The 11,980-nt window shown below is 36.7% G+C and overlaps 1 protein-coding gene across 1 annotated transcript; it reads right to left on the bottom strand.

Moving 5' to 3' along the window:
* Positions 1-867: 867 nt before the first annotated feature.
* On the bottom strand, positions 868-6,241 carry LOC104113558 (uncharacterized). Its single transcript, XM_009623762.4, has 7 exons — positions 5,604-6,241; positions 4,388-4,440; positions 3,850-3,942; positions 3,552-3,775; positions 2,153-2,219; positions 1,244-1,357; positions 868-1,107 (listed from the first exon to the last, which is right to left on the bottom strand). The coding sequence occupies exons 1-7, from the start codon at positions 6,004-6,006 to the stop codon at positions 1,084-1,086; spliced, it is 978 nt and encodes a 325-aa protein (XP_009622057.1). The 5' UTR covers positions 6,007-6,241; the 3' UTR covers positions 868-1,083.
* Between the last annotated feature and the right edge of the window lie 5,739 nt (positions 6,242-11,980).

Here is an 11,980-nt window from a genome sequence, read left to right as displayed (position 1 = left end):
AAATAACTATTTTGTCTAGTGTGAACTCTACTTTAAAAGGGTAAAAAAGGCAAACGACATTTCGCTAAGGCATTCGTGCTTTTAATATAGTATAAGATTGTAGATAGATAAAAGGGTTGTTATTTAGGAACTAGTCAGTATGTCTTGAATTACAGGTTTTTAGTTTAGTTTTGCAGGATAAAAATATCCCGAAATGTCTTGAAGTTAAAATTTTTATTTTAAATTTTAGGATAAAATAAATACTAAACTCTAAATAAGAATTTGTTGTTTGTGTGCATCGACGTGGAAAACCTTTGTGGAGCTCCAAAACAAGACAAATATAGCAATGCTGACTACTTTTTCATCCATTCATTTTAGTTTACTTATAATTATTATTGTTGCCGTCATCGTTTTCCTTTTTTTGGATCTAGTCTTAAATTTAGCTATATCTTTGTTTCCGGAAAAGAAATTGTTTAATTCTAAGGACAATTACAATCACAAGAAAGGATCCAATCATTATTTTCAGAATGATTTATAAAGTAACACTATAAAGGAAAAATATTTACAATAAAAGGAACAAATAGCAAAAACTTAAAATCTTTTCTACCCTACTTGCGCAGCCTTTGCCTTTAAAACATTCATAGGTATACGCTACATTTATTCATTGAAATAATACTAACAAGACTTTAAGTTCTATATAGTGTTAGTATAAACCTCTCTGATAAACATTAATCAGTGACATGATTAAACTGATAAGTATTGGGTAACTTGTCATATTATGTTAAGTTACACTTATCGTGTAAAATCTATAAAGTATTAGCCATATAACCTAAATCATATTAAGTAAAACCGAACTAAGACAATCATCATTGAGCAATGAAATAAAGCTTAAGCAAGGTCAAGAATTCTTTTGCCTTTATGTTCATAATGTTTCCAATAAAATGGGCTCAATTTAGCTTTGCATCAGAGCAAGTTGCAAATAACTGAACTTTTCCTATCTAGTTTAATCAACTATCGTATTCGGATTTACAGGAGGCACGCATGTCACAATTTGGCTTTCAAAATTATACTTTACTAGGTGAAGGCACAAGTAATTTCCAATATCTACTCCAAATCCTTCATGGCATCCTGCATTTGGTTAAAGAACAAGCAAATTAATTACAACCAACCATAAGTAGGGAAATACAAAAGTGATGCTTATGAATCGTGTAGAAATACAGGACTCATTATAGTAAAGGGTAAAAGAAAATGATCAGTAAGTTACCTTGGCGAGCCGTGTTACATAAGCTGCAGCTACTGCTGTAAACAATAAACCTATTCCGAGGGTCAATAGCTGGCCACTGTTTCCTCCTCCTAGACCGATTTCAGCTTCTTCTTGCTGAAAAACAAGAAACTCAAGTTGCCAAAGAACCACCATATTGAACAAACTAGCAACAGATGCGTGATGTTTTCAGTTATTATATATATTAACAGAGGAAGAGGGGTTGTTTGGTAATAACATCACTACGTCTTTATTCAATTTGCAGAAACTCAGTTTTTTCAGCATTAGATCTGAGGACTTCACTGAGTTTATCAAAATATTTGTTTCTTGATTATTCGACCGTTATACAATTCACATGAAGAAACTTAAATACACAGTCACTGAACAACAACCTTGTACCATAACACTCATCATAGTTTAAGCTGAATGCACAGATTCACAAATTTCTAAAGTTGGTTTTAACTTTTAAGAAGGTAATGCGTTTTGAATTTCAACAATGCATCAAGAGTCAAATAGAGTCCCAATAAAGACAAATTATTAGGAGAGGATAGGCATCAGTTTCGTTAAGCAACAAACTTAGCATCCTCAATTAGTCAATCAAAACAGAATGGCAGTTTGTTTATAATACTTTGGACTTAAACTCAATTAGTCAATCAAAACAGAATGGCAGTTTGTTTATAATACTTTGGACTTAAAGGTACCTATAGACATCTACTTTCACAGGTAAGATAGATCTCGAAATTTTTTTAAAATAGGAGGATAGCATGACTTTTTCCTTAGTTTACTTTCTAAGTAATATTTCCAGTCGAGAGAAACAATATATATTAGGTTTGAACTGAAATAATGGAACTAAAGTGATTGGTCGACATTGAAAAGACAAAATGTTCACAGAGCAAGAGGAAGAAATCTCACAATAATTGCCCGACCAAATGCACCCGCACTCACATAAGCCCATGATCCAGGAAGCATTCCTAGCCAACTGCATACCAAAGATAAGATGAATCAATATGAAGAGGGCAATAGACAAGTTAAGAGAAAAGTCCTGGTAGAACATAGGGCGCTCTTGAAGAGTCAATAGTATGCACTAATAGAAAGAAACTGAGTATAAAAAATCATTTCTGACTTTGTATTAGTGTTTTGTATGAAGTACGTCAAGTAATATGCCAAGTGTTCGGTATGATAATATCGTAAAGCAGTTTTACTGGTGACAAAACTAAGCTTAAATAGAAACTTTATACTTTTAAATCTTATACTCCCTCCGTTCACTTTTACTTGTCCACTATGGACTTTGCACACCCGTTAAGAAATAATAAATGAAATGTATAATATACCATGATACCCATATTAATTGATGCATAGTTTTAACGGATTTGAGAAAATGATTTGAAATGAGTAATTAATATTGTGGGTATAACAGGAAAAAAGAAATTGTCTTCTCTTGATATGCTAAAAGTGACAAGTAAAAGTAAATCTATTTTTAGAATATTGGACAAGTAAAAGTGAACGGATGGAGTAGATGGAAACTTCAACTACTTTGTAATTGGAGCACAGTTGATTGGTTTATTGATTTTGATAGTGGGAAAATTGTTTTCTCAAAATGATGCCTTAATGTTTAGGCCCAAAAGATGATGCAGATAATCCCAAATTAGACTTCAGCCAAAAGTGTTCTTCTAGCACAATTCTTTCTACACGCACTGACCTAACAGATGAGGAATTAAAGAATCATACGCATTTCTGTACAATCAATTCTGTTAATTCTGAACTCGTTCAGGCCATCAAAAACGAATATAATCATCAATTTACAAATGAAAGTAACAGACCGCAAGCATCAACAATAGATCTTTTTAATCGCAGTGTATTGTATCACCGCAACAGCACATGCAACAACAACAAACACAGTGTAATCCCACAAGTGGGGTCTGGGAGGGTAGTGTGTGCGCAAACCTAATCACTGCAACAGCACATATCTTATAGAATTTTGAAACTTGACTTGATTACCTTTCACCAACCAGCAAATAAAACCTAAGTGATTGACAGGCCAAACAGCATAGCAAGCAATTGATGTAGCAGTCATGGATTTAGCATGAGATATTCTCTTCTCTATGCGTATGCCAGTTGAGTTGCATTTTCAGATGAATCCAAAAATATATAGGCAAGCTTGTGGGGGAATAAAAACAAACAAAATCAGACTTCCAGTAAATTCTAGAAATTGGACTTCATCGTCAAACTCAATCAAAAGCATAACAGTTTCAGGAATCCAGATAATAGCAAATGGTGAATAAAGAAGTAAAACGTAGAAAATGAAACTGACCTTCCTAATACATATGGTACAAACTTGACCGAAGTAAGTCCATATAGATAATTCCCCAGAGAAAATGGAAGCAAAGGGCTCAGACGGAGAAGAGTAACAACTTTGAAACCGTTTTCTCCAATTGCTTTGTCTATAGCAAGAAATTTCTTGTTTCCTTCTACCAGCTTAAGAATTCGTTCACGAGCAAAATATCTCGCAATTAAGAATGCAATGCTTGCAGCGACCTGAAGAAAACTCACACCTCTGAGTACTTATTGTACATCATAACCACTCTATTGAAAGTAAATCAACAGCTTACCGTTCCACTAATGGACACAATGATTGTTCCAGTGACAGAGCCAAATAGAAGACCAGCAGACATGGTCAATGGAATTGCCGGTATTGCAAGGATCTACAAGCATAAGTTAAAAGTTCAAACCAGTTTAGTTTCAGAAACTCAGAGAAAATGATACTTAAAACCTAAAGAATGCTAGGTACAGCAAATCTATCTGGAATAAGAACAAAAACACTGGCTAAAAAAGCTAATTGTAAAATAGGTTAATGCCGATTCCATAACATAAAAATATGGACTCTTGCTCGTTTATCCAAGTCCATTATATTCCTCTTAAAAAGTAGAAAAGAAAGAAAAGTTCATAGAATAAGCTCCATATGAATATCTTCTAAAGCACATAACTTAGAGCAAGCATATGCCGATATGAAGCGAAAGAACCATACACCATTTTACCCATCTAAAACTGACAAGCATTGCCACAGAAACACCGTGTATCATTAACAAATACTTTGTACCAGTTTCATGCAACAATATATAAAATGAGGAAAAAGAATTGAATTCTTACTTCTAATCCAGCATAAACTGCTACAAAAATAGCATATCCAGCTGGACCATAACCTGCCACATAAGGAGCCTCGGTCAAACCCAATGTACAAATAAATCCATGTGATAAAACTGTTTAATATTCATAGCATTAGTTGTTCATTAGGGTCCTGAAGTCCATGGATTTGTTCAACAAAGACCGTCAAAGAAACAAATTTTCAGTGCTGGAAATGCAACAAAAACTGATAAGTTATATCAAACAGGAATACCTATTAAAAAAAACCTTGAAGTCAGCAAGCAGTAAAACTTAGCTGAATGGCTTTTTCACAAAATTTACAAACTTTGGAAGAAGGGTAGAGGAAATATGGGAAGGTTGCCAAATTGACCCACTCTATCCAAGGGATGAAGACAGTGGTGAGTTCGAAGGCAGAAACTATAATCATGGTCAACATATCGCCCTAGTCCTAAGGCGGTTGGTGCTATATTTAGACTTATCCAAGGAGAAGAGCAGAAAGCCATGAAAACACAACCATGAAAACATATTGCCCTAGTCCTAAGACGGTTGTATTAAATCATGGTTGAGCGCTTCGATTTACACTATCAGGCCAGAAGTTTAGATTGCACCCATTCCCAAAAACACAGCTTTTCATTCCAGTGAAAGAGTGAAACCATTAGTTCTGATAAAGGGATATACATTAAAAGCATAGATAAATTCAATCATTATTCATTTATATCATTCATAATGCTTATACAACTATTCCTCATCGTTAGGAATATTTACTTCTTATAAGCATGCCAAAAGTGCTTATAATGAAAGCAAGACTTTATCTTGCAGGAATTTGCATAGGGCCTCCATTTAGAGCTAGTACCAATCAGCACTTAGTTCAAACAAACAGCTTGATAAAAGCTATCACATAAAAATGATGTACCTTCACTCAGATGAGTTAAAACCCTGGACCACTTTCACTTAAATAAGGTGGAGTAATTTTGTGCAAACTTCAAAATTCAATCAGTTTCATTTCTCCAGAATTTTATTAATGACCAACATCTTGAAGGTATTTAATTTACCTAGTATGCAATGCAGTCAACAAAAAGAAAAAAATTGGAAACAGATTTTTCAAGCACCTATTTTAGAAAGTTAACAACTTTAATTACCATTCCTAGCAGCAGTTAACAAATTTCCAGCATCATTTGAAAAGGCAAGAAAAGAAACGGAACTGAAATCTATCAGTGTTTACCTTCAATAAAGCCTGAAAACTGGTTCAAGAAAGCATTGATCTGGTCCCTGTAAACAAACCCAACAGCGCCAAATCCACCAACTAAACCCACAAGCAAAAGACCAGCCAAAATGGTACCTTTAACTGCATTATCACCATCACTCTCACTCTCAGTACTCTCATTTTCATCATCTTTTTTAAGGTTCAAGTTGAGCAGTCTCTGGGGAGCATTGGTGGGGGACTTGGAAATGGTCTGCTGCTGTTTCTTGGTTTCTTTGAGGGAGGAACATGGTTTCAAGAAATGAAACTTCTTGGGTCTAAAACTATACAGAAATGAATTGGTTGAAAGGGAAAAATGAATCTTGGGTCCTTGAGAAGTAAGGCTTAGACATAGTGGTGTTTTGCTTAAACCAATGGTGGGCATTTCAGGAGGATAATAAAGGGATATCCAATCTTCTTTTTTTCCTCCTTTTCTTGTTTGTTGTCTAAGGTTGTCTAGAGTTCATTCAAGTCGTCAAGTGTTTTGAGGATTGCAGTATGTTTGTTGTACTTGTGCTGCAAAAGCCATATACAACTAGCAGCATATAATTTTTAGAGTAAAATGTTTTCTCTGTGGTTTGGAAGGGAAACACAAATTTTTGTGATTGTGTAAGGACGATAATATTAAGGAAATAAAATCGACTTTGGTGATGGAAATTAATTTGTGTTTCTTGTTGGTGCACGTGTAGTTATTTATTTCTTTTCCTTTTTGGTTCTGTTATATACTCCTTTCCTTTGGCTAATAATATTCTCCAAATATACCCCCAAACAAATGGAAATTAAATTTTCAAGTGAACAGATTAGGATAACAGCAATAAAACCACGCCTCATGCCCAAACAACAACCTGAAATCAACTATGTAAATTCTTAAGACAAAAAATATAAAAAATTTAGTTAGGGGACCACAGTTATAAATTTGAGACTCAATGATATATAAAAATGCAGCAAGATCGCAACCAGCTCAAGTTCAAAAGCTCCAGCTCAGCAAAATCAGTTAGCAGTTAGTTGAGGTCAAGCCAACTGACAATTAGTGTCAGTTAGCGTTAGTTAGGAAGTTAGTTCATTAGTTGAGAAATAAGAATCTTCCGTAGAAAGCCATGTATTCATTCATAAAAGGATTACATTGTAACATTTTACAATTATCAATAAAAGTACTACTATAATTATTCTCAATTCTCTTTTCTCTCAATTACAATGTCTTCATCTCATAGCTGAAATTCTCGAGTTTTTCCGCAAAACTCCTGATCCAGCAGCTAAATACTCGAATTCATTACTGGATTCCTGCAATTAGGATATCAGTGGTATCAGAGTAGTCGTTTCCTTGGCAAAAATGACGAAGGGAACAAGATCAAATGAGAGTTCTTCGACATAAGTAGGAGAATTACGTGAATTAATGGAGAAGTTAATCTCTGATATTGGCGTTCTTGCTAGGGAAGTGTCTAATCTCAAAAGGTTAGATCAGAAGGTGCACGATTTACATGAGCAAATTACAACTTAAGAAGAACATGAAAGGGATAAGATTCCAATGCAACAGGAGGATGAACCGTTTGAAGGAAGACCTCAGAGGGAAAAGAGCCCTGACAGTTGCAATCATCATATTTCAAACTTAACAGATCATTGCAAATGGAATTTTTGAGATTTTCACGTGATGATTTAAAGTCTTGATTGTTAAAAATTAAGCAATTTTTCTCCATGGAGAAGGTTGCAGCTGAAGAAAAAGTGGAAGTGGTTGCAATGTTGTTGGAAAGAGATGCCATTTAGTGGCATTTAGCATACATGAGGTACAAACAATACCTCCAACCTGCTACATGGACTGAATATGACCTTGGTGGAAAGGTTTGGAGTGAATTTCAATGATCCTATAGAAGAGCTCAAGAAGGTTAGACAGACAGGTAGTGTCAAAGAGTATCAAATTGTGTTTGAAAGGCATCTCATTAGGGTCAATCTATCTGAAGAAAATGCCATCAGTTGTTTTCTTTGTGGTTTGAAACATGAATTGCATATTGCAGTGAAAATAACACACCCTACCACTTTGTCACAAGTCTATAAGACTGCCAGAATGCAAGAAGATTATCTTGCTGCTACCTGACAACGTTCACTTAGGAAAATTTCACTAACAAACTCCTCCAGAAGAAATGCAGACCAAACGAACAACAGTAGACCTTTGTTACTAACTCAAAGCTATGGTAACTCTACAAGTCCTAAGGGGTATAACAGGAGGATATTAAGTTTGGACGAAATAATGAAAAAAGAGCTAAGGGCCTCTACTACGTCTGTAATGAGAAGTATGTAGTTGGCCACAAGTGCAAGAATCTGAAACAATTATACCTAATGGAACTAGAAGAGTATGAAAGGGAGAAATTACAGGATGAGGAAGTGGTGGATGAACTAGAGGAACAAGGGTAGGAATTAAGTCAGCCAAGGGAGCCGATGGAGATTTCTATCCATGTTTTGAATGGATCCCTGGGGTACATAACCTTAAGGGTAACTGGTTACCATTCCCAAAAAAAATACTAAATATACTTGTGGATACTGGTAGTTCTCATAATTTCATAGATCCAGATTTAGTGGAAAAATTAAGGTGACCTATTAAATCCACTACACCACAATTGGTGGCTGCAGCAAATGGAAACATGATGAGAGTTGATAAGGTGTGCAAAATCTCTTGGTTATTGCAGGGGGTTGAGTTCTCTACTGAGTTTTTACTGCTACCACTAGGATCTTGTGGTGTGGTATTGGGAGTCTAATGGTTGTTGACTTTAGGAGATATTAAGATGAATTTCAAAACACTCACCATGGAGTTCTACTTCAAAGGAAGAAAGCATGTCCTCCGGGGAGCAGGAAAGCAAATCTTGACTCCTGGAGCTGGGAAATTAACCAGAATCTCAGGTAACCAATCCCAACTTTGTATGATCCAAGTAGTACTGTCACGATCCAAAATCCAACTAGTCGTGATGACACCTAACCCATCCCGTTAGGTAAGCCAATTACCAACTATCCAATTTCAATAATAATTATTAAAGCAATTTAAGTGAATAAAGGTCTTAATATTGTACAATCCCCAAGAACTTGTAGTACAAATCATGAGCTTCTAAGAATAGAGTATACAAAAATGAAAATGAAATAAATACATAGTCTATTTGAATAATACATAAACAGAGCTTTTATAAATCTAAGGCTACCCTGAACAAGAGGCAGCTACAACAGAAAAGCAGGTACATCTTCAAGTCCAGCAACCATCGAGCACAACAACAACAACAACAGCCAACATCTGCACGCAATGTGCAGAAGTATAGTATCAGTACAACCAACCACATGTACTGAGTAAGTAACAAACCTAGCCATAGGTTGAAAGTAGTGACGAGCTTCTACCATGGTCGGGTCCATAACCAATAGTCCACAACAGTCCATAATAACATAAAGCAAATAATACCAGAAGTAACTCAGAGATAAAATGCTCAGCTAAATCATGATTTCAAAAATAATAGTTCTTCCTTTCAAATACATCAGTGAAAACCCAAATCGTTTGCCGGAGTTTCCAAAAATATGAATAGTTTGAAAACAATAAATTTCTCCCAAAATCTTGTCAATAATAAATAAGATATTTCATTTTCCTTCTGGATAACCCGTGTAAAAACAAATGCATCACTATGCCCATCTGTCACAAATGTGTGAAAAATCATGAATGATATGATGCAGTACAACACGAGGAAATACATCTCTATGCATGTATGTCATATGTGCATGCCAATGCGATTTAACTCAATGATAAAATCATAAACAGCCCCTCGGGCAGAACATCACTCATATACAGCCCCTCGGGCAAACCTCACAGTCACTCATGCCACTCGGACATACCTCACAATCACTCTTGCAACTCGGGCATACCTCACAATCACTAATGCGTCCCAGTCACTCAGCACTCGGCACTCGCACTCAGTAAGTACCTGCGCTCAATGGAGGTGTATACAGACTCTGGAGGGGCTCCTTCCTCCCAAGCGCTATAATCTGCACGGACAACTCACGTGTTGCACGGACAACTCACGTGCTATAATAATAAAGTATGTAAGCCCCAATCCACACTCATCCTCACAATCAGGCCCTCGGCCGATATCAAACATGTTGCGGCGTGCAGCCCAATCCCATAAATATCCTCACAAATCAGTCCCTCGGCCTCACTCAGTCATCAATCTCTCCAATCTCTCGGGCTCACAATGTCATGAAAAATAGCCCAAAATGATGATATGATGTATCAATAAATAACAACATAGTCTGAGATATGATATGCAATGAAATGAATATGACTGAGTATGAATTTTCAATTTAACACAATAATTCACAGCAATATGACCTCTGTGGGTCCCAATAATACTGGCACATAGCCTCAACATAATTTTTAATATGCTTTTCAGCTCAATTTCTTTAACACATAAAACCGCATGGAAAATGCCAAGATTATTTAACTATAAAATTTCATAGAAATAATTATGTCACAATTTCTATAGCGCACGCCCACACGCCCCGTCACCTAGCATGTGTCACCTCCCAAAAATTCACAAAATAGATATATTCAAGGTTCATGCCCTCAACTTCAAGATTAGAAGAGTTACTTACCTCGAACAAGCCGAATCCAAAGTCGAGCAAGCTAAACAATGCTCCAGAAATTTCATTATGTGCGTATCAACTCCTGAACGGCTCGAATCTAGTAACACTTAATTTGATTCAGTCCACACAATTTATAAGAATTAATTCCATATCAAAATGCTAATATTTTCCACAAAAATCTGAAATTACGCTCCAAAAATAACCTGTGGGGCCCACGTCTCGAAATCCGACAAAACTCACAAAATATGACAACCCATCCAATTAAAAGTTCAACAATACTAATTTCACTCAAATCCGACTCCAAATTGGTATTCAAACTTGAAAAAATCGTTTTGTGACATTATAGAAATTTCCTTCTATTTCTCTTGAAGATTCAATAATCTTACACCAAAAATGAAGATTAATTCATAAAATATAATCACAAGGGAGTTAAGAACACTTACCCCAAGTTGTGTGGAAAATTTTCTTTCCAAAATTGCCCAAACCGTGCTCCAAAATCCGAAAATGAGAAAAATTCTCGGAACCCTTATTTTAAACATTGCCCAGGCATTTCCGCACATGCGGTGCTTGGGCTCGCACCTGCGCATCCGCATTTGCGAAACAAATTGCACGCCTGCGGACAATGCCAACCTCTCAAAACCTCGCATATGCAGTGCCCTTCTCGCATCTGCGGGCTCGCAGATGTGCAAACCCTTCTCACCTGCGTTCGCCCCAGGCCAGCCCCAGTCCGCATTTACGCCAACACCTTCGCACCTGCGGCCTCGCAGATGCGGCAAATTCCTCGCACCTGCAAGCACTGCCCAGTCCCACTCTTGGCCGTTTCTGTGGCTGATCTCGCACACATGCGGCTTCGCACTTACGATCAAAAGCTTCGCAGGTGCGATCACACCAGTAGGCAACAGTTCCAGAAATGTTTCAAGTTGAATTTGATCCGTCAACCATCCGAAACTCACCCGAGCTACCCGGGACCTCGTCCAAATACCCCAACAAGTCCTAAAACACACCACAGACCTACTCGAGGCCTCAAATCACATCAAACAACCTCAAAAATATGAACTACACACGGATTCAAGCCTAATAAATTTTAAAATTTCCAAATTCTACAAACGACGCCGAAACCTATCAAATCACGTCCGATTGACTTCAAATTTTGCATACAAGTCACATTTCACATTACGGACCTGTTCAAATTTCCGGAATCGGATTTTGACCCCGATATAAAAAAGTCAACCCCCGGGTCAAACTTCCCAAAAATTTAACTTTCGGCATTTCAAGCCAAATTTCACTACGTACTTCCAAATAATTTTTCGTACATGCTTCTAAGTACAAAATCACCATACAGAGCTATTGGAATTATCAAAATGCCATTCCGGGGTCGTTTACGCATAAGTCGACATCCGGTCACTATTTTAACTTAAGTTTTAAACCTTGAAACTAAATGTTCCAATTCATTCCAAAATCTCACCGGACCCGAACCATTTACCCCAGCAATTCACACAACAACTGTAAAGTACAATTTGAGCAGTGAAGGGGGAGGCAAGGTTGTAATACTCAAAACGACCGGCCGGGTCGTTACATTCTCCCCACTTAAACATACGTTCGTCCTCGAACGTGCCAAGAGTTGTTTCCAAGCCATCAAATCACTGTTCCATGTTACCACACACGTACCCGGGGGTGAACCCGCATCACCCTATTCCATATAGGCTTGACAACACAATCCAACTGAATTCATTAATTTAACTCTAGCCCATAAA

Source organism: Nicotiana tomentosiformis, chromosome 3 (assembly GCF_000390325.3).
Source record: "Nicotiana tomentosiformis chromosome 3, ASM39032v3, whole genome shotgun sequence".
Taxonomy (NCBI): Eukaryota; Viridiplantae; Streptophyta; class Magnoliopsida; order Solanales; family Solanaceae; genus Nicotiana; species Nicotiana tomentosiformis.
Note: the sequence above shows the minus strand (reverse complement) of the source record. Positions and strands in the feature narration are given on the sequence as shown.